General features: G+C 43.9%; 1 protein-coding gene across 4 annotated transcripts in view; it reads left to right on the top strand.

The window, feature by feature from the left end:
- The window catches only part of RNF8 (ring finger protein 8), a 244057-nt gene that overhangs the window by 13124 nt on the left and 206665 nt on the right, over positions 1-24268 (top strand). For all 4 annotated transcript variants that reach the window (XM_085610258.1, XM_085610260.1, XM_085610259.1 and 1 more), the window contains exon 2: positions 23653-23781. In XM_085610258.1, the coding sequence (XP_085466384.1) occupies positions 23653-23781 (129 nt within the window). The remainder of the gene's footprint in view (positions 1-23652; positions 23782-24268) is intronic.

Raw genomic sequence — 24268 nt, 5'->3', positions numbered from 1 at the left:
GGGCACATCCCACCGCTGTAGTTTGTTTATTTCTGCTTGGTATTTAATTAAGTCAGGAAGACCTGTGCGGATATGCACATAATCACATGTTAGTTCCTTAGATGAGTGTTAATTGAGAGTGCTGATGTACAAGTAGCTTTAGATATCAGACATCATGACTCTAGAGTGATAAGTCGTCTCTTGAAATCTCAATCTATCATATATTGGGATGTCTTGTAGGTTACCTTCGTGTGTCCTTCCAGCTCATTACCAGCATTTAGTTTGAGTCTGGAACCTGAAATGTGTGCTACATAGGTTTTCTCTGGGATTAAGCTCTGCTCTGTATGTATATGGTATTTCTACAGCCCAAAGCTTGCTAAAAGGCAGGAGACTGATATTCTTTACATGTAGGCTCATAGGGTAGACCCCTCGACTGTAGGAAAACATGGGCCAATCTCTGTGCCGAAGGGTGGAGTGGATTGATGGGAGTGACATGTTCTACTAATAGGGCTTGGGCTTCAAAGCGCAGCAATCTGTATCGTCTGGATTCCTTTCATCGCAAATCTGTGCTCGTGCACCAGTATGCATATATCTCACGCTGCTATGTTGCACTTGGTGTAAGGAATTAAATGCTGTAATAAACTGTTTTCGGATATTAGGCTGGACGTGCTGTGTCTGTTTCCTAAACCTAGGATAAACAGTAACATACTTCATATGCGATATATATCTCAATAAATCCTTTCCGCAGCGGTCAGGGCGCTCTCACACAGCTTCCACTTGCGCATAGGACACAGCACCACCAAAGAAGCAATTATCCAAGTCGTAGGTTTAGTTCATATACTTTATTGCATCGCACTTAGGTGAAGAAATGGCCTACGCATTTCAGCCGTAGCCTTCTACAGGGCCATAGAGATTATAAATAAATTTTTAATGTAAAGCGCATTATAAGTGACTTAAAACACTTGAATTCTAAAATGTGTTTTTTTTGTACTACATTGACGCCAATGAGTAAGTTTAATGAGACCCATATACAGAAAGAAAATAACGTGCAATGTGGGACAGTATCTTTTTGCTGACATTATTCTGTTTACAATGTTTATTTTCCCACACTGGGGAAGATTCAAGGATGGGCCGGCAAAGGCGAGTTTTTGTGAAGCGTGCTGATTAATCAGAAAGTGTTTTTTGTCCTACCAGCAGTGAAGGAAAGACAAACTGTGGTGGTGCTCAACTTTTTACATTTGTTTATGGAAGCTAAATGTTCCGCAAATTAATTCAGCACTGTAAATTATCGGACATAATTCACCGTTAGACCCCTAAACTGTGACAGCCCTAGTCATCCATTGGTCTGGTATTCGTCATTTGTTTTTATTCCCCTCACTGCAGCATACAGTATGGGGTAGTCGTTGCGCCCTCTTCAGCTTTTGTCTTGATTCCCAAACCGCACTTCCACACAAAGTAGTTCTCTTTACTACCTTGGATGATGTTTATGAAGCCCATAAAGACGTTTTGGTTTTAGCTAGTGTTTGTTTGGCATATTGGCGAGGGTCGTTGGAACCGAGCAGTTTGTCAGATAATCAGCAAAATATGGATCTTGATAGTCCCTCTTCTTGATATTTTTTTCCTCCTTAACTTTACTAACAGTTCTGTTCCTGTGCATGTTTTTATTTGATTGCTGATTTTTATCAGCACACCTGGTGTAATTAAAACCAGACAATCAGTAACCAATTTATTTGGCCAGATCGGAATAAACTGTACTAAGACTTAATTCATCTTTAAAACCATATTTAAGGTTGTAGTAAATGTATGCACAAGACTAATCAAATTATCTGACAAAAATAAAATGTGTGCTGAGTAGACTCTTGTGCTTGAGAATGGCCAAGATGCTAAGAAATATCATATTAGTAATTTAAATGGGTAAATTTAAACTGATATCAACATCCTTAATCGCAATTAGACTTATTATTTTCACACAAAGAAATTAATTTCTGTATTCTTGGCAAGCCAACATGAAAAACAAAAGGCAGACATTTCTTAAAAAGTAAATTGATTTGTAAAATTAAAGCACGATTACCAGCTTAAAAATACTTCCAAATTAAGAGTTGTTGGTTACCATGAAAATCTGAAATGAAATTTGTACTGCAAGGTAATTCCGGAAATGTAGGCAACGGATGAATTGCATTTACAGTTGACCAGAATCTATAGTCTGTTATATTTATAGATTTGACCAGGGTACATTGCAGTTTTTCCTTTTTAATGGTGGCCATTGGTGAGCAAGTATCATACATTTATTAGGCTCCAGCTGTTATTTATCCCCCATGGAGGAACAGACTCCTACATAGCTGCCAAGGGTTCAGATTGCTATGTGTGACATTTTCATAATTTCTGTGTAATTATGAGTGACATTTCCACAAATATGAGTGACGCTTTCTCGCAAGCAAATCAAGCAATGAAGACAAGGGAAATGTAAATATCAGAAATTACACCTATTTGAGCATAGCTGCTAATGTTTTAGATTGCTTATGTGTGACATTTTCATAGATTCAGTGGATCTATAAGAGACATTCAGCGACTAACTGAGGGACACTTAAAGTGACACTTTCTTGCAACCAAAATCATGCAATGAAGTCCATGGAAACGGACATGTCAGAAATCACAATAATTTGTGCAACACGAAAGTCGATCTCTGCAGCGGGTGCTTTTAAAGCTATTATTTAATTTCTAAATAATCAGCACCCTCTACCCCAATCTCAGCTCCAGGTGCGGCTGAACCACAAGTAAAAAAGGGATTTCTGTGACAAAAGCATCAACCCACTGAGCTATCCACATACAATACAGTTCTGTAATATGCTGGTAGACTTTCTCTGTAGGAGGTATATTAACCCTCTGCACTACTTTATGGTGAGAGTGAAAACAACCAGTAGAGAACACTGTGACCTCTCTCCAGCAGGAACATTAATCACCCGACTTATCTGTGATTTAGCAAGTCTCATAGTGCTGGGAAACTAAAGCCTGCTGCTTCGTACTGTCAAGAAGGGGGTATTACACAGTTTGCAAAAATAATCCGCAAAACTGCTAGTTCAATCGACAAAATTAGATGGGGGGCCCAGCAATTACAGCACAGACAGGAAACTTTAGTGTGTGTCGTGTTCTACTCAACACACGGACTTCAGGTATGGTGTGTGATATCTTTATTTCTTATCTGTACAGCGCACTTATCCCCACGTCCTTCTCCGTCCCCTCGTGTCCTCGACTGTCCCCTGTCCCCTCCCCGGACCTGGTGTCCGGTGTCCTCTGGCCTCTTCCCTTTGCCCCTTGCCCCAGGGTCCTAGTGCCCCTGGTCTGGTCGTTGACATCTCCCCCTTTGTTGCAAACAAACATTTTTTTTTTTTTTAGAGAGAGAGAGAAAAATATGCTTTCTACAGACTTCTGTCTCCTCACATTTCTTCAATTAGTCTTTTTGTTTTCTTGCATTCCCTTCTTGGTCGTGGTGTTCTGATATCTGCTGGAGCTGTCTCCTCGTGTGTCTCTTCCTTCAGCCCATGTATTGGCAGCTCCTCTTTTGATTTCAATTCTCTGAAGTGCGAACTGTTGCGAGTAATGTGGTATGGCCCTGCTGAAGCCGTTATCATTGGCCCTTTCACTCCTGTCACTGTCAGTGGGTCTCTTGAGAAAACACTGTCTGATTTTCGCACTTGTTTCTGCCGTACTACCACGGTGTCCCCTTCTTCTATCTTTGAGCTTGCTGCGTGTCTTCTCCGATCCGCATATGCCTTCATCTTTTCTTTCGCTTCGGTGTCTCTCGTTGCTATGTCTTGTCGCTCTATGCTTTCCTCTTCTTTCACTTGTGGCAGCCTTGTCCTGCTCGATCGCCCCAACACCAGTTCTGCAGGGCATCTTCCTGTGGAGCTGTGAGGGGTGTTTCGATAGTCCCTTAGGACCTGGCACAGAGCTTGTCCTATTGAGATCTGCGTCAGCTTTGCTCTTTGTACTGCTTTTTTGATTGTTCCCATGAACCGTTCTGCCATCCCATTTGCTTGTGGCCATAGGGGAGTTATTCGTCTGTGATTGATCTCGAGGTATTCCATGAACCTTTTGAATTCCTCGCCTGAAAATGGGGGCCCATTGTCTGTCTTCAGTGTCTGTGGTGAGCCCCATGCTGCGAATACGTCGTCCAGGACTGGCAGTGTTGCATTTGCTGACGTTGACGCTACCTGCCTCACTATTGGGAATCTGGAAAATTCGTCTATTATTACCAGCAAGTAGTTTCCTGTCTCTAGAGGTCCATAGAAGTCAGCCGCCAGTTCTGTCCACACTGCCTTTGGTAGTTTGGACATTTGCAGTGGCTCCGGCTTTGATGGGGGCCCTGTTACTTGGCAGATGTGGCAGTGCATCACGGTGTCTTCCACCATGTTGTCTAGTCCCGGGAACCACACTTTTTCTCGCAGCATTTTCTTTGTTGCTACAATTCCTCGATGCGACTCATGTGCTATTTCTATTGTTTTCCTCCTCAGAGTCCGGGGTATCACAATTCGGGTGCCTCTCATCAGTATTCCATTTTCGCTTTCTGAGAGTTCTTCGCTGACCTTTTTGAATGCAAGCAGTTCTTCTTTTCTCACTCCTTCTTCCCAGCTGTTGTTGTTGTTGACGTGCCTCCACCTTTGTTGTTTCGTCACTTTCATTATTGCTTGCATGGTGAGGTCTTTCTTTGTCTCCTGTTCCAGTTCTTCCATTGATATCGTTGCCGGTGTGTTGTGTTTGAGTGCGAAGTTTAGGTATTCCTCCGCTATTGTCGTTGCTTGAGAAACTTGTGGAAGGGGGTGCCTTGACACATAGTCAGCCGGGTTGTGTTCTTTTCCTGGTTTGTGTATTATTTTGAAGTTGTAGTCCATTAGCCGTATCCCCCACCTCTCTATCCTGGGTGGTATTTTTGCATTTGGATTTCCGTATGTTGTTATCAGTGCTTGGTGATCTGTTATTATCGTGAAAGGCTTTCCATAGATGAACATGTGGTAGTGTTCACATGCCCATACTACCGCCAAACTCTCTTTTTCTGGCTGGGAGTACCCTTTTTCGACCTCCGATAGGCTTTTGCTTCCATAAGCTACTACATGTCTTGGGGAGTCTTTTCCTGGTTGGTGTTGCGCCAGTATTGCCCCTAACCCCACTGGGCTAGCATCTACTGTCAGTTCAGTGCATAGCCTCGGATCAAAGTATGCTAGGTGATCTACTGCCGTTACGGCGTTTCTTATCTCCTCAAATGCTTTGCTGCATTTTTCAGTCCATGCGAAAATTTGTCCTTGTTTTGTCAGTTCCCTCAGTGGTGCACTTACAGTAGCGAAGTCTTAGATGTATCTTGCACAGTAGCTTGCCAGGCCAAGAAATGACCTCACTTCTGCCACATCGCTTGGTTGTTGTGCTCTTTCCAGCGTTTTCACCTTGTTGCGATCCGGCCGCATCCCTTTCTTGGAGAAGATGTGGCCAAAGCATACCAGTTCATCTCGCTCCAGCTCACATTTCTCTTTGTTTAGTGTCAGACCCGCCTGCTCCAACTGAGAGCATACCGCTCTTAGCGCTTTGTCGTGCTCCTCGTTTGACTTTCCAAACACCAGGATGTCGTCGCTGTAGTTTAGACTGTTTTTTACCGTCCGTATTACTTGTCGTACTGTCTCTTGAAATATTTCTGCAGCCGACGATACAACAAAACTCAGACGTTTGTATCTGAACAGGCCTAAGTGCGTGGAAAACGTCGTGATGTATCGAGACTGAGGATCTAGTTCTAGCTGGTGGTATCCCTTGTGCAGGTCTAGTTTAGAGAATCGCCTCATGCCTGTTAGGCAGCTGATCATATCATCAAGGTGCGGTCCGGGATGTCTCTCGCGTTCAATTGCTTTGTTTGGTATCCTCATGTCAACACAGATTCTTATTTTTGACGTGTCTTTCTTAGGTACGGCCACGATCGGTGACACCCATGGCGTTGGTCCTTCTGCTGGTTCTATGATGTCTTGCTTTAGTAGTGCATCCAGTTCCTCTTCTACCTGCGGTTGCAGGTGTATTGGTACCCTCCGATGATGTTGCGCTACTGGTCTCACTGTTTCATCAATGTGTAGTGTTATTTGCCGCCCTTTTAGCTTCCCTAGTCCTTGCAGTAGTTTGGGGTATTCATTCAGGATGCTTCCTTTATCTGATACGTTGTAAGTCATTTCAAAAAGACCCATCATCTGAGCTGTGATGTTGCTCAATAGGCATGGCGCTGGGATGTCGCCCTTTAGCACATGAATCTCTTCCATCGTCTTTTTGTCTTTGTATGTCAGTTCTTCTGTAAACTTCCCCATGTTCATTACTGGCGTCCGGGATCCCCAGGTGAATACTTCAACTCGGGACGGCCTCAAGCTTGGCTTTGTTTCCATTTTTTCATATTCTGACACACACATGATGTTACATGTTGCGCCACTGTCTAGGACAAACTTTTCTTTGTGTGACCCTACACCTATGATCACTGACTCTGTCTTTTTCATCTTGCTTTTATCTACCAGACATATGCTTTCTCCGCTTTCGTCCTCCTCGGCATGTTCGGTAGTGACGTCCGACATGAGATATAGTCGCCCCGTTGGTGCTTCTTCTCTTTCTTCTTCTTCTTCAGATTCTATTGAGGAACTCCTTGTTCCCGTTTCAACGTGTCGGACATGTCTGCTTGTTGATCCTCGTGGTCTTCCTGTTCTTCCTCTGTCGTTCCTGAATTGCATTCCTTGACATACACTGGCATAGTGATTTCTCCCGTTGCATTTCCGACATGTCTGACCAAACGCCGGGCACGGACCTCGATGTGGAAATTCAAGTCCGCACCTGTAGCATCTTCCTTCTGGTCGTCTCTTCACTGTTTGGTCGTTTCTGTCTTTTTTCCATCCACTTGTGCTGTTGTTGTTTGTCATTCGGTGCACTTGGTCCACTGATCGTTCTTTTCCTCGTTCCATTTCTTTTGCTTGTGCTGTCGCTCTTGCTTCTGCTCTTGCTAGTGATAGGATGTTTTCTAGCGACGTTGGTTCCTTTAGAATTCTTGCGCGAAATTCTGTGTCACGGCAACCCTCAATGATGCGCAGTCTGATAGCTTGTTCGTTGTCGAATTTGTCGAACTCAGTGTGTTACGAGTTTCCGCAGTCTCGTTGCAAAGTCATCCAGCGTTTCATCTTGTTGTTGGAACGCAATCGTGAAGGTGTATCGCTCAAAATCGACATTTCTTTGTGGGTCAAATTTATTTGTCAGGCACGCCTTTAGTTTGTCGTAGGTGGTGGTTTCTTCTTTTGGCAGTGTCACTAGTAGGTCTTCAACCTCATCCCCTACTAAGTTTAGGAATAGGCCTAGTTGCTTCTCTGCTATCACATCCGTCGCTTCCGTGTATCTTTCAAAACGCCTTATCCATTTCTCCCACCGTATTCCTGCTTGCGGCTCTGATAAATTGAATGGTAATGGTCTGCGATATTGTGCACTTTGTCTTTCTGCCATCCTTTTCTTTTGTTGCTGCTCCTTTATTTGCCTTTGCCAAACCTTGTTTCGTCACTTCTGGCTCTCTTTATTTATTCCTTTATTTATGTATTATTGTTCTTATTTGTCTTTACCAATGCTTGTTTTTTTCTTTCTGGCCCTTTGCTTGCTTTTGCCAGTGCTTGTTTCTCTTTGGGGTGCTCTATTCGGCACTTTTTCCTCTTGCCTGACCTCAAAATGGCCGTCGCGCTGTTCTGTCTGCCTATTGGCTCGTTTTGCCTGATTTTAAAATGGCCGCCGAAGTCTCGCGAGAGTTTGTTTAAACTCTCTCGCGCTTCTCCATTTGGTTTCAGTTTTATTCCGGCAAGCTTTAACACCTCGCGCTCCTCGCTTTAGAGGACCTTTACTTAATTTATTTCTTTTGCTTGCGCTCTTACCGCTCTTCAGTTTTCCCGCGGCCGGGGTGGGCTCCCGCGTCGCTTCAGCTTCTACTCCCTCAGACCAGGGTGGGCTCCTGGCTCTTCAGTTTGGGGAAGTCAGCGCGATGATCGCGGATCGTCGCTGTTCTTCTCCAGTCACCTCGCGGACCAGGGTGGGCTCCTGGTTCGTCGCAGTTGCTTTTACTCTTCGGCGTCTTCCTGTCCTTCATGTATCCCACCTTCGATCGCCAGTTGTCGTGTTCTACTCAACACACGGACTTCAGGTATGGTGTGTGATATCTTTATTTCTTATCTGTACAGCGCACTTATCCCCACGTCCTTCTCCGTCCCCTCGTGTCCTCGACTGTCCCCTGTCCCCTCCCCGGACCTGGTGTCCGGTGTCCTCTGGCCTCTGCCCTTTGCCCCAGGGTCCTAGTGCCCCTGGTCTGGTCATGACAGTGTGCACATTTGCAAGGCGCTATGCTGGAGCCCCCTCCCATTTCTCGTCAAATAAACATTCTGTCAGCAGCAGTAAATTATTATATCAATATGTGACTTACTAAGTCTCTTTATAGAATGTTCCACGTAGAGGAGCTGCTGGCGTGGCACCGCGGACATCGTTAGCCTGTCTCCTCTTCAGAGTCAGACCGAGCCCTGCTACACTGCCTCAGCCTGTGCCACCTGCGCCCACTATGAGACTCGTGCTGGCGTGAGGACTCTGGGCACAAGTTAGGCTCTGCCTGGGCAGGGCACAGCAACAGCACATGGCGAGGTCAGGAGGAAGGGAGCAGGTGATCGGTCCTTCAACACCGGCTTCCTCCTTTAAATCCGCGCCGTGCAGCAGGGCGCGCAGCAGGACGGCAATGAATTCCTGGGTGCCTTGGGTCCCGGCTGGCGCCGTGGGCAGGAAATGGAACATCCTGCCACAGCCTGGGCCCACCGGACACGGCTCCTCTAACTACAACGCCGTGTGTCCACGTGGGACCTGGGGAACCTCTACATGAAGCAGGTTTAGCGCTAGTTTAAAGAGCTTTATTTGGCATAATAAAGAAAGCCGCCTATAAAATCAGTCTCAGACCGGTTAATTATTAATACATTTGTTAAGAAGGTAGCCGGTGCCTCTGCAGGGTGGAATTGGAGATGAGCAGCAAGTCTCTTCGGGCACCGATCCTCGCGCGCAGAGTAGAAGTGAGTCCTCGATTATTTGTCGGTGCACCCAGGGCCGGCTTTAGCGCTGGTGGCGCCCTGTGCGACAATGTTTGTTGGCGCCCCCACCCCAATGACCACCTCCATCAGGGATTCCCTCACTATCACCCATCAACACTGCCCCTCGAGCACTGGCGTAACGAACCTTGAGGGGGGCCTCCCTGCAAGGCACATGGGGGGGCCCTTCGGGCTCAATCAGGAGCCCTGCAGCCAAAGTGCTGTGCTGAGGGGGCCCCTGGGAGTTTGCCCCCCCGCGCCGCGGGGGCCTGTGTTACGCCCCTACCCTCAAGTCTCGATAACTTCTCTCTCATCGATACATTAAATTAGTTTTACAGCACCACTGATACCAGTGTAGGGTGTCGGAGCCTTCTACATCACACATATTACACCGAGACCATCAATCCAGTGGAGTAGCCAGCCCTTTCGCTGCCCGTGGCGGTCACTGCGTTTGCCGCCCCATTGGGCAATGCGACTGGTGCCGATTTCAGAGCACTAATGGCGCCCCCCTGACCGTGGCACCCGGTGCGGTGGCACCGCTCGCACCGCCCAAAAGCCGGCACTGCGTGCACCGACTCTCCCCTCCTGTAGAGAGAGAGGAGCGGTCACACCAGCCTTTGAGGGGAAAAATGGGAAATGTGTGAATGAGCCACCCTTGCACTGACACCTTATTTATAGACTTATATTATAAAAACCAATACGCTGCACTTTCCACTACCTGGAAGTGCTGTGCTTTAGAAATCACACAAGCGCATTACAGGCTTACCAGAGGAGCAATTTTAACGCCGTGCACACTGTTAAGATCAGTGCCTGCTGCTTTATTCTAACTCTAGCCGTCCGACCCGCAACAAGTGGCTTTCACAAGTCCCGGGCCCCCATGGTGTGCCACAGCCAGTAGCAACCACTGCTGAGGGCAGCCCCCCCCCCCCCCCCCCCCCCTTCTCGGTAATTGGCAGCAGTGTCAAACCAGTGCGGCGCAGCAGGAAATATGCAGCCAGGCATGACAGGCTGGGAAGATTTGTAGCACTCTCAGCCACTCCAGAGCTGAGAGCAGACAGTCGTCTTTAACTATTAACTTATTGAGCCCAGCAGCTGCTGGCAGCCGCAGCACGTCTCGGAGAAGCAGAGCCGGCGCGCAGGTGCCGGCGCCACGCGCTGGCTGGCACCCTGCGTAGCCATAGTTTCAGAGTGGCATTAAATGCGCGACAATGCATTTCAGTGCGGTGATGCGGAACACTACACTGAAATGCGTGAGCGTCACACCTGATGCGTGATACTTGGCAGGCATGCTCCTAGTTGGGAAAGCTTCTACCTGCTCTGAAGACTCTGTCCTCTGTCAGCGGAGGTTGTTAACATATCCCATATGTAGTCCATATCAGCATATGCTTTCTCAAGCCATGGTCAGCAACTGTGGATTCTGCATGGCCCTCCACTTTATACCTCTAGCTCTTGTCATTTCCATCTGCTCCATATGTCGCACAGGTCAAGCAGCTGTTGCATGGCACATTCGAGATCTGGTACTTGCACTGCTGCAACGTGAAGTGTCTGATTACATCACTAAGTGGTGACCCGTGCATGTGGAGAGTCTGAGCCTTTGTCCATAAACATTGGGTTTTCCAGGGGCAGTATGCTCTCCCATGCTTTTTAGGTCCCGCCTGAGCCAGCGCGCATGCTCTGTTCTGCGAGGCATTTAGTAAGCGCTTTTAAACTCCAAACACACGCTCGTGGGTGACGTGTGTTTGTTTTATACGTTTTGTGCCTATTTTGCAATATACTGTGCAAAACTGTTCCATTTAAGTCAAATTAAGGCCGTAAAATTAACACGTGCAAAAAGATTAAATTAAGGCGGAGTCTGCCAGGACGCTTAACACTCTTTAAACTTTTTTAAAGAAACATTGTACACGCGTTTGTTTAACCTCCTTTTTTATTTTAAAAATTACAAATAGCCAATTAGAATTATAAATTTACTAAGCATCCTGCCTTTAAAATTGCCTTTGGCAACCCTCCTCGTTTACATTTTCAGCAGGCATACGCAGCACACTTCCCCCACTCGCAATAGACTTCAGTTCACGTAACGCCAAGCTTTACCACAAATGTAATCACTAGGGGTGGGCGGAATTAGCGAAATCCACTTTCGCAAATTATCGGGAAAATGTTAAAAATTATCGCAAACACGTGGAAATATCGTGAAGATGCGGAAGTTTTTTTCCCGCATGTATGCGAGATTTTCTGCATGGTTGCGGCTCGCCAACTTACCCATGTGGTTGCTCGCGGCCATCTTGTTTTCGGTTGTCTCGCGGTGCATGAACGCGAGAAGAAAGACGTGATCGCGCGACGCATGACGTTACTGCGGGCGCGAACTGTCGCGAGACAGCGCAAATGGCTAAAAACAATACAACATCTTATGGAGAACGCGACCGGATCAAGAAAACTTGTCGGCGAACGCAGGGATTCAGGTAAGGCGATCGCGCGAGAATGTATTATTTTACAGCGCGAGCAAGAAATAAATTATCGCCAAGCTGCGGAATGCGGAAATTTTGACATTTTCGCGCTCTCCGCGGAACGCGAAAATGTCATATTATCGCAATTTCCGCGAACGGAATGAAATTTTCGCCCAGGCCTAGTAATCTCGACCTGGGGCACTCCTACTAACATAAATTAATAAGTTGTTGTCACGAAGCTTCACAGGAACCAGACCAGCGACCCCATATGAACAGCAGGCAGCCACAACACATCTCCCCCACTACTCTTTTCCTACCATTTTTTTTTTTTTATCCCGTCCGTGGTTTGTTCCTCATACTCTTCCTTCCAATATGCCCATATCTTTCTACACAACTTAAAGCACTTTCTATAACATCCTCCTGTCTCCTGTACCTTTTCTCTTCCCTCAAACACCTATTTCCCCTTAAACTCTCTATTTATTTTTTAAACAAAAACTCTCCAGTTCTCCTTCTTGTTTGTTTGTTCTTATTCCCGCCACCCCCTTATATTACAACTCCTTTTAATACGACACTAGCTCTTTAACCCTGTCTCTCTCACTCACTAACTCATTCACTACCTATCTCGCTAACTACCTCACTCTCTCACTAACTAACTCTATCACTCACTAAATAACTAACTCACTTATTAACTAACTAATAACACAAATAATTATAACACTAAATTGTTATACCATTTCAGCATACTACAAACTTAAACACACCACAACGTAAAAACATAGGCAAAGTCATTAGCTATAGCTAAACACTTATAAGCTCCCAAAGGCGAGACCTATTGGCTATGCTAATGCTTGTAATAGTCAGGAAATGGAAATGGACATGACCAACTTGTACTTCGTGAAACCCCAGGTTCTGCTAAAGTAGTAGATCTCTTAGGTACTAGGTTTCTTCTCAGACAAATCTGCCTCATCAATTTTAATTTTTTACTCTTCATAGTAGCACTCGCAGTGCAGAATTTTTGGACATATCCATAATGTGAGCCTTCTTGCACAGGTCTTTCTTTGCTATAAATAAAAAGCATAATAGGTACAGGTTTAATGCAGACATAGCCTGAGGGATACTCCACACTTTATTATAAACTTTAAATTTAGAATAAAACCTATCAATCCCTGATAGAATTTGTTTCGTATATTACCAATTTGAGTGCAGTGACTCAAACCAGGCCCAAGGCCTACCCCTGTATCCCGGTAGAGCAGTTTTTAAGCTATTAATTTGACCTGTCAGGATCAAAATGATTGGGGACACCTGATTAAAAAATGTGCAAGGTACTTTGAGAATGTGTGCACCAAAAAACTATGTTAATAAGGGGAAGGGGTACTCGCGTGGGGTACCCTTGGCAGGAACCCCCAGGAAACAGACGAAGACCTCTGGCCTTATGGGATGATGAAGGCCGCAATGATATGATAAGGACCGCAGGCGAGCCCAGAGGGAGAAGGCTGGAGATGGGCCTCGCTCAATGCGAATTGCTGGAAGAATGCAGTCTGCGCTTTTACAATAAAAGTATGAGCGGGCTGTAAATTGTCAGCTTTGCTGCTGTATGGACAGTCAGCTGATCATTTGGGTCCTAATGAGACCCTGCATTACATAGGGGATCAAAATGTCGCAGACTTATGACAAACCAATTATACGACCCCTTTGATTGTCAGAAGGGCGCGTTCGCAAAATATGTTTATCCTGTTTTGGTCATATTAGGTGATACTTGGAAACCCTTTCTTTCTTTGCTCATTTTGAACATACCACTGTATTGTTCTTTTTGTTTCTCTGGTTCAGTTCACACCGGAGTCTCTGCACTGTTTGCATTGATGTGTGTGTATATATATATATATAGATGACTAATTTATGTGCCATCACAAGAGTGGGATTTTGTGTGATCTTCTCTATCCACATCCTACAACAGTTTTATCATGCTATTGTGCCTACCTAATACATTGGGTATAAATATATCGTTCCAATAAGGACAACTATTTTTCTGATATTGATCTAGTTAATTGGTCAGCCTCGTTTGAGTTTTAGAGTACCTTTTGGTTGTCCAGAGCAATTTATTCAGATTTTAATAAATGTATATTTCGGTACGACAGCTAGAATTGTTATTAATTTAGCTAGCTAAAGCACACTATTTTGTGTCATTCGTCAGGGAAGCCTATTGTGATTACATTTTTATAGAGCAATTAGCTTATTTGCTTCAAAACAATGGTCTAATTCAACCTTCCCTTCGGGTTCACCCAAATTAAACTATTTGCTGATGTCCAACACTAAAGTCATCATTAAAACTATTTGCTGATCTCTAACACTGATGTTATCGTATTTTGTAGGTAAGATTCTCTATCACTGCGATTTACTTGCTGATGTTATGACATGTTCCTTTGAAAAACAATAGAATCTTTGGAACTCAAAAAACAAATTCTCCATCTAGCCTCAGTACAAGCTAATATTCAAAGGGATTTTGATATGATCAATGAGTTTACCTTAGTAGGAGGATACAAGAGCAATCACAATAAGTCTGAAATGTTCTTATTTAATTCTACACAGATGGATCTTCCAGTTCAAATTAGGGGCCAGTTCTCCCTTTTAGACCTATTTGTTATTTGGGAATTTGTTACAACAAACATTCAGATTCATTTGATCTAAAGGGATCTCCAGCCTGTAGCGCGGGAGCTACTGGTAGCTCGCCAGCTCCCTGGAAGTAGCTCGTGGAAGGGTACCACACCCCAGTGGGTCAAAAGCAAAGTCTGGTCACATTCAAGGAGGTAGTGAAGCTCCTTGTCAGATCCTTAGAGTATCAGTCAGCCGAACAGATGACAGATCTCCACACTACCAAATAAGCATACACTGTGAATGCCTGCAACAAGACCAACTATGTCCACTCGGAGACAAGCAAAATTGCATAGAGATTGATCATATTGCAGGTCTCGTTCTATCAGTCACACTGTGTAAATGAATACTCAGTCATGAAAAAATAACTGAAGGAGCAAGAGTAGAGTGGCTTGAGTGTGAAGTTGCAAGGGTTGGTAATTATTGCTAGCCCGATATGGGAGTCAGAACTGGAATCTTAATGGATGTGGTCATATTGTAACAGTGATAATATTAATTAAAAGCTCAGGATGATATTTACTGAACAGAAGTAGCTCCCATCATTGAAAAGGTTGGAGATCCCTGAGCTAAACTGTAGGGCTACGCTGAATGAGATTAAAACATCCTGAACAAAAATCTCAACTTAGCAATTCTAACAGAATCATGGCTCAACGAATCCTCATCTCCATGCCTGGACCTCTTAGTCCCTCCCAACTACAACATTGTAAGACTGGACACGCAATCTAGCAAGAAAGGAGGCGGCATCGCCTGCATCTACCGCTGTAACCTCCTTGTTACGGAACTACTGGTGGAGACCACTGACTCCTGTGAATACCTCGCCCTCTCCATTTGCAGTTACTCCATCCTACTATGCAATCTGCACATCTTTTACCATCCCCCAGGCATGAACGACTCCTTCGCTGACCACCTTATGGAAATCATCACAGCTAAGATTTCCTCCAACGCTAAAGATATTTTCCTTGGTGATTTCAACCTGCATTGGGATGATCCCAAGGATCCCCATGTCAACACCATCAAAGACCTCATGGCCGATCAAGCCCTGACCCAAGCCTGTTCACTCCCAACTCATTCAAAAGGGGCCACCCTCGACTGGATCATCTCTAAGGAATCCACAGTCCAGCTAATCTCTATAGACCCATGTGACTGGCCTTACCACCACGCCATCGCCTTCCTATTACGTGGCACTCACAAGACAAGAGCACCGCAACCTGTGATTCCTAAACGCTGGGTCAGAGACACCAAGAACCTGGACCACAGGGAACTAGAAGCTCGCTGCAAATCAGAACTCCCCCCCCCCCCCCCCCCACCCCCACCCCCTCGCATATTACAACTGACAGTGAACTCAATGATCATTACTCTGCGGCTATATCGAACATTCTGGATGACCTAGCCCTACTAAAGCTAAAAAGAACCCAAATCAAGAACCGAAACCCCTGGTTCACTGGATCCCTCAACGAGAGGAGATCCCTCCGGCAATCCGAAAGAATCTGAAGACAGCACCCCTCTGCCGCACACTTAAAAGTCCTCTGCCAGGCCAGAAATGCCTACAACAGAAACATCCTCAACTCAAAAAAAAGAATTCTTCAAATCTGAACTGGGAAACGCCAGGAACAGACCCCGCAAGCTCTTCGAATTGGTCAAACACCAATCTAAAAAAACTGGCCAAAACACTAAAAGAAACCCCCATGTCTCTAATACCATCTGAGGAATTTGCCTCCTTTTTCGCTGACAAAATCACAGCCGTAGGAAACGAACTTAGCTCAGCCACACACTCTCAACCCCCTCCTGAACTGCCTCCCACTTCCGTGCTGCCCCCACAGGCCTCACCTGAAAATCAAGCACATTGGACCGACTTCAACTTCTACGACGAAGACTCAGTCTCAAAAATTCTATCTACCTTAAGCCCGAACAACCATTTTAATGACCCACTCCCCTCCAACTGCCTAGCTGACGTTGCCCAATCCATTATTCCTAGCTGGACTGCAATAATTAACGCCTCTCTCCGGCAGGGCTCAAATCCTGACGCTCTGAAAGCCGGCCAAGTCCTCCCCGTTTTGAAAAAAAGTAGCTGGATCCAGCTTCCCCATACAACTTCAGACCTATCTCCAACATTCCTCTCTTAGCTAAGGTGTTGGAGAAATGTGTGCAACAGCAGCTAAGTCTACACATCAACAACTTTCACCTGCTAGATGACTTCCAATCCAGGTTCAGACCTGGGCACAGCACTGAAACCACCATGCTCCACATCGTTGATGATTCACTCCAAGTCCTTGACCAAGGCAAAACCTGTCTCCTAATCCTCCTAGACCTATCCTTGGCCTTCGACATGGTCATCCATGAAAACCTACTCGAACTCCTCAACTTCAGGATGGGACTGGATGGCCCTGTTCTAGAATGGTTTAGGTCCTTCCTCCATAACGGTTCATAGAGATTCCTAATTAACGGCAACCTGTCTGCTCCCTCTCCGGTCACGGTTGGAGTCCCTCAAGGATCAGCCCTGTCCCCCACCCTCTTCAACCTTTACCTAGAACCACTTGCCGTAGTACTATGTACAGCGACTATCTCCTTCCATATGTATGCTGACGACACTGAGATCTACATCAAAACCTAATCTCTGGAGGAGATACTCTCCCTGAATGAGACCCTGAAGTTGACTGTCCAATGGCTCTCCTCCAATCAACTCCAACTCAACACGAAGAAAACTGAATTTCTCTTAATTTCCCCTCCAAAAACCAACCCTGTTATTCAGATATGGACCACGGCTATCACAGCCTTAAATTGGCCACCGACCATCGTGGACTCGGTCAAATCTCTGGGAATAACACTCGACTGCAACCTGAACATGCAAGACCACATCAACTCGATGGCCAAATCAGCCAGATTCCACCTGAGCTATCTTTGGAAATTGAAACCCTTCCTCGATGCTCCTGACCTAAAAATGGCAGTCCAAGCACAAGTCATCTCCAGACTGGAATATGGCTGTTCTACCCTCTCGGGTTTATCCAAGATCTCCCTGCCACCCTTAAAAGCCTGCCTCAACGCGTCCGCTAGACTTCTTACCGGCATAAGGAAATTCAACCACCTTTTGCCACACCTGAAAGCTCTGAACTGGCTCAGTTTAAACTGGCATGCATCACACACAAGGCCTTATACTCTAACTCACCTGCATATCTCGCACAAAAACTTGTGGTATCCGGAGGAATCGGAAACTCCCGGTCCGCCAGAGACCTCTTGCTTCAACCTGCACGCTTTCGGAGTAAAAAAGAAACGTATAATCGGGCTTTCTCTGGGGCTGCACCAAGAATATGGAACTCAATCCCGCCCGCCATCAGAAGAACTCCTTCTCTAGCACGCTTCAAAAAGGATGCCAAAACCTTCCTCATGGGTAAATTCCTTGCTTAAAATTTTGCCTTCACCCACCTCGGAGACCCTGATTTACTTCAGACTACTGCCTCCCCTCAGATTATCTAGTCACCCCACCAAGAAACCTGGGACCTTGTCTTGAGTAATTGTAAATGTAAACTGTACATACGTGTCTTGCTATCCCTTTTGTACCCAGCACCCAGTCCCCTCCTAATCTATTGTATATTCCTGTGATTCCTAGTACTTTGTACACTTCCATGATTCCTGTAAAGCGCTCTGATACCCTTACGGGTCAAGTTCGTGCTCTATAAAACACTAAAATAAGAGTAATCACTTTTTGCCCTTGTCGATTGGAAGGGTTTCACTAATCAAGATGTTGATTCAACCTTTATTTTTAGCTCATTTAGCAAACATCCAGGTCAAGATAAACAAGCGATTTTAAAGAGATTCACTTACTAATTAGGAAGATTTTGTGGACAAATCAACGTTTCATATCCAAGTGAATAATATTCAATTAAATAAGCATCGGGCAAGGGGGCTTGCCCTTCCTAATTTTCGTCTTTACTGTCCAGTCTCCTTAGTATATAGTCTCTTGACTCTATAATCTGCCTCTTTTTATACTTTTTCTTAATTTAATGTTAAACGAGGCAGAGCATCAACTTTTGTTTCCCTAAAGTCTTGAAAGTTCCCCCAAACAACAAGATACTGTGGAAGGGTGAAATTGGTCTAGAATATTTGGTCCTGGACTGCCATCATTTCTTTTTGTGGTTTCTTGGGGTTACATATATTAATTGAAAGAATTGGTTATGTTTTAAAACAATGGCTGAGTTTATCATAAACAATGTGGAAGACATGAGATCAGGTCATTTTACAATGGAACAAGAGTGGGTACTGACTATGATTTAGATTTGCCAAATTATGAACTTTTCTGGAAAACTATTGCCCCCGCGCTAGGTGATTTCACTCAGCTAGTGTTAAAATTGCTCTTTAAAAATTAATTATTGGGAGTTGGAAGGTTGTATAAATTTCAGAACTTACAGAACCAAGTTATTTCGGGTTTTTAGCTAAAATCCAAACAGCAACATTTTTAAAAAGAGGGGAGAGGATGTGACGCAGCAGCCAGAGCTGTTGACTAGCGAGCTGGGTATCCGGGTCCGCGTCAGCTCAACATCCTGTGATACTGAGCAAATCACTTAATCTCCCCATGGACAGTGCCTGAATTCCCAAGGGTGATAAGCCACGCCATATAAGTCTGCAAATTATTATAAAATATCTTCCAAACAGTGGTCGGGGACATCGCTGTGTGAATATAAACTTTTTAGAGCTTCCAAATTTAAGAGAATGAAAATTCTTTGCTAGGTGGGTTTTATATGCCTTCCGTTTTATACATAAACCTTTTCCTAGTTTATTAAATCAGTTCTTCAGATGCAATGTAAGTGTAGCAGGTGACTGAGTTCATATCTTCTATTACTGTCCGGCTTTGGCGATCTTCTGGGCTCAAATATTTCAGTATATAAGTGAAAGCCTCTTGAAAAGGGTCCTACCGGACCAATACATGGTGTTATTTGGTCTCGGAGAATAATTAGTCCTTCACAAAAATCAAGCAAAATTGTATTTTTATTGCAGTCTCCATTGCACGGTTACTGGTTTTGCAAAACTGGAAATCAGCATGGTGTCCTTCGTTATGCCAATGGCAGACAAAAATGCAAAGGGTCAGAAATTTTGAATTATTATATGTAAATATGTAAAGAGAGGTAAATGGTTGCAGAAATTCAAATTCAAATTCTGATGAATGAGGCGATTTTTAGCAGAGATTCATTGAGTGACATTTTATCTGGAAATTGTTATTATAACATGAATTGTCTGTACTCCTTTTGATTATATGAATGTGTATTTTAATCGACTATATTTAAATTATGTAGAATATGACTAAAACCCGCCCTTTGTGATCTTTTGATACCAACTTTTTAACAAAAATACTCTATTATAGACCATTGTTTTGTATTACGGAGAGCAACAAGGAGGTCAACCACAATCATTGGTAGACTTTGTTGTTGTTTTGTCGACTTCGACAGAGTTGCTTGAGCTACTCTTTGGGAGAAATTGCATAGGTGGTGTGTCCCACAGGATCAGCTGTTTACGCTGCAGCATCTGCACTACAATTAGATACAGGTTGATATAAATAGATGAGGAATTATATCCGATAAAAATCCAGGTGAAGATGCAGAGATGCGCCTTCGCTCTCCCTGCTCTTTAGTCCGTTAATTTCTGACTTCCCAACTGCATTGGCAAATACAAAATCTCCCTCAAAAAGAAGAGTTCCCATGTTCATTGTCTTGTGTACGTCGATCACCTAGTCATAATGCATTATACTCTGATAGGCTTGTAATGGAAGTCCCATGCTTTGCACGCCTACTGTGAATTAAATGGACTTACTGTTAATGTGGAAGACCAAGATTTGTTTTAAATAACCCATGAAATTTAAATGGTAACTATAAATTGATCCTTTGTTAAATGTTAGCGAATATAGGTACTTGGGACATATGCTTGCCAGTGCTCTAAACTGGTACAAACGTATAGCAAACTCGGAGTCTCACTTGTGGCCACTGTAAATGTCCTGAAAAGGTTTGAATCTTCTTTTTGGTGCTACTTTGCTGAGTCTTCTAGGAAGGAAATTTCTGCCAAGAAAGCAATATCGGAGTTAATGACCCTTGATCGTCGTGTTGATTGAAAGTCTTTGTATAAAGACTATGTTGGGTCTCCCCAAAAACTGAACTGGGAACTGAATCTTGAATCCTGGAACTTATTAGTGTGATCCTGAGTATTAAGGCTCCTTTTTTAGTAGTGAACGGTGTTATAGTGAGGAAAAACTCTCTTCTCTTCTTTAATGCTGCAGGTTTTCAGAGCACATCTGATGTTTTTTTCTGGCTTATTTGTAAATGTATTGGTAATCGAGAATTAAAATTTTTTAGATTGATCAGATGCCCCTAAATAAGTAAAAATATTGTTATGGAGTAATGGACTGCACTGCAGTTTGCTCTGGTTTTAAATAGACTCTCAGTCAATAGATCTCTCTGTCAGAAGTCTTGGTACTGCTGAGACCTTTCCTTATGTGTTTAAGGTCTGAGACAAGCGAGTGAACACTACTGTTCTCCGATTCCATATAGGAGTGCACCCAGGCAGGAGAATCCCAGGTTTTAGAAGTAAAATTTCTGAAAGTTATTGATATTGCTTTTGTGTATAAAAATCTAAATTATTACACCTTCTTTTAGATTTTACTCCTCTTTCTGAGGTTCCATGTTCAGTATTGAGGAAGTAGGCTATCAGAACATAAAATTATGCACTTGTCACTTTCTGCTCAATGAGGCACTATGGTATTGTAATTGTAAAGTACATCGTGCCGGTCCAGGTGAGATCTTTTTAACAAATATTTGAGATCTTATTCAGTGTTTTAATAAAACTATTCTGTGCAGACTCTGTGGAACAATCTGGATTATGTACAGTATTGTAATTCATATACTTTGTGCTTAATGTTGACCATTCTATTCAATAGCGAGAATTACCCAGTGTTCTAACTGAGCCTGCATCCTTTCTGAGTGAGAGAAAACAGGTTATTTGTCTAGTGTTGAGGAAGTGTGGCATCAGCGCATAAAATAATGCACAAGTCGCCTTCTGTTCAATAAAACACTTTAATATTCTAAATGCAAAGTGCACCTTGTTGATGCAGACAGTCTTTTTAATAAGTAGTTGCTATCCTTTTCAGTGTTTTATTAGAAGCATTCTGAGTAGATACTGTAGAACTATTGGGATTATGGGCAATTTTGTAATTTGTATACTTTGGTCGGAATCTTGACTGAACTATAAATTGGGATCTTCTTACTTCTAAGATGTGAGGATGTTTCTCTTGGACTTTGGGTGTAATTTCCACAAGCACATAATATATATTTATTAGCATATTTATTTATTTATTTAAACAATTTATAAAGCGCGCAAATACCCGTAGGTGTCTCGGCGCTACGGACAGAATGAGGAAGAAGTTATTAAGGTGCTCACTGATTGAAAAGCCACGTTTTTATAAGTTTCCTAAAACCAATTAGTGTTGGGCATGTTTTTAGGTGTTGGGGGAGAGAGTTCCATAGCTTAACAGTGGCAATGGTGAACATCTTGTCACCCCAGGATGCCTTATATGTGCGAGGAACCTTAAGCAAGTTAGCAGTTGAAGAGCGTAATGTTCGATGAGGCACATGGGCCTGAAAGGCTTTTTTTAAAAAAACTGGTCCTAAGTTGTGAATGGCCTTAAAGGCGATGCAAAGGGCCTTAAACTTGATGCGGCTCGATATTGGTAGCCAATGCAGCATGCGTACCACCGAGGAGATCGAGTTGTACTTGGGAGTACCTGTTATCAGTCTGGCCGCGGCGTTTTGCACCATCTGTAATTCCTTAATGATCTTCTTTTGGGCATTCAGCAACAGGCCGTTGCAATAATCAATTTTTGAGAACACTAGCATGCTAACCAGTGTTTTTCCTGCATTTGAGGGAATGAACGGGAGCAGTTTTTTTATTGTTCTTAGGATGAAGAAGGATGATGAGACAATGGTGTTTGTGTGGGCTAGGAAGGATAGCTTGTCATCGAATATGACCCCTAGGTTTCTAGCTTTGGGTACCGGAGTGGGTGGAGGTCCCAGGGTGGTTGGCCACCAAGTCGGGGACCAGGCTGGATGTAGTTTGCCAAATATTACTACCTCCGTTTTGTCGGAGTTTAACTTTAGGCAATTCTCATCCATCCAAGAACTGATGGCAAGCATGCCAGTTTGGAAATTGGCTGCAATTGCTTCTCCGTCATTGTTTATTGTAAGCACCAGCTGTGTGTCATCGGCGTAGGTTGTAAGTCTAATTCCATGGGTTTTTATTACCTTGGCTAGGTCCGACACATAGATATTAAATAGTGTCGGACTCAAGGATGAACCTTGTGGCACTCCACACGGGAGTGTAAATGGAAGGGAATTGAATTCGCCGAGACTCACCGACTGTGAGCGATTAGATAGGAAGGAGGCCAAAAGTTCCTTTGCTTTGGAGTTAATACCTAATTTTGAGACACGGTCGATCAAGGTGGTGTGATCGACCGTGTCAAAAGCCGTTGATAGATCCAGCAATATCAAAATTGCTGATCCACCATGGTCCCTAGCGGCTTTGATTTCATCTGTAGCCTTAATAAGGGCAGTTTCCGTCCCATGGCCCCTTCTGAAGCCAAATTGTGTCTCATCTAAAAGGTTGTTTTCTTCAATGTAATCAACCAGTTGGTGTATTCATGATTTTTTCAAAGACTTTAGCTGGGAAAGGGAGATTTGTAATAGGTCGGTAGTTTTTAGTATCTAGTGGGTCAAGATTTTGCTTCTTCAGCAGTGGTTTGATAGTTGCCCTTTTCCAGACTGTAGGGTAGGTGCCTGTATTAAACATGGCATTACAAATGTCTGTGAGATTAAGTGCTAATAAGTCAGGGATGAGCTTTAAGACCGAGGGGGGGACAGGGGTCTGTTGTTTTAACCAACATTGTTTTGTATTTCCCTAAGAATTTATTCGTGGAAATGAGTTATTTCAATACTCGCATATTAAAACACTGCTGTTCCCATAATTTAATCTCTGTTGTTGCCATTCGTTTCTTCAGTGCCTAGACATACTATGGAATTTGTCTGATTATATGAGGGTTTGTCAATCGCAAATTGTACACTCCTCCTTACTACGTTTCTACTCTAGCCATACCATCCCGCTACAAAACCCTAACTGTAACCACTATGTAACTGTTCTTCTATTTGGCATGCATGAGAGAGTCCGTTTTATTAATTTATGAGAAGTAAATAAGAGGTTTGTGTGTACTGCCGACCAGGGAAGTGTTATCTAACTTAGATGCATTTTGCATAGTGTTTGTACATCTGAGAATCATGGGGCAAGGATCTGCAGCCCCAACTCCTCCATGTGTACCTAGCCAGACAGCTCGTGGGTATGCCGGGGTACGCATCTCTGTATCTTGTCCTACTATAGAACTGCATCATCGTCAGCATGGATGTTCTACATCTATATTGGGCAATCTCCAAACTCTTAACATTGTCTTTTCACTCCAGGTCACCATCGGTCGTGGACTGGGACTTACCTACCAACTGGTATCAAACAAATGCCCCCTCATGATCTCTCGGACCCACTGTTTCTTACGACAAAATGAAGAGGGCCACTGGACTATCATAGACAACAAGGTACGCCCAATTCCTTTTTTTGTAGTGGTTGATAGTTTGTAGTAGTCTGATTCACTGTAATCTATGCAGATTTATTTTCATTTTCATCCGTGTGCAGTGATATATATTTGTGGAAGACTGAGATGTTCTGGTGTGAGTCACATGCAGATCTTTTTGAACACAATGGTTAGGGGTTGTCACAGGAGCTGTCACTAGTGGTGCAGTGGTGAATTTTACTAAGTAAAAATGGTGCTCAGAAGGACTAAATGATGTATGCAAAAAATAGCACTCATTAAATTGGGCGTTTATAGAGGTTTGTCTTGTTGCATTACCTGTTGTGTTGAAAACATTACTTCTATAGTGGTCAGCGGTGTGCTCCGTGAGGTATGGATCGGTTTAAGAATTCCAAGTTCAGTAAATGTCAGGCTGATGGGGCTTCTGGTCACTGGTTCTGTGTAGTTGTGTGCAGTAGGTGTGCTCTAGAATATGGAAACAGGCCAGTAAGATG

This window comes from Triturus cristatus, chromosome 6, assembly GCF_964204655.1.
Source record: "Triturus cristatus chromosome 6, aTriCri1.1, whole genome shotgun sequence".
Classification (NCBI taxonomy): Eukaryota; Metazoa; Chordata; class Amphibia; order Caudata; family Salamandridae; genus Triturus; species Triturus cristatus.
This window is presented reverse-complemented; position numbering and strand designations above follow the sequence as displayed.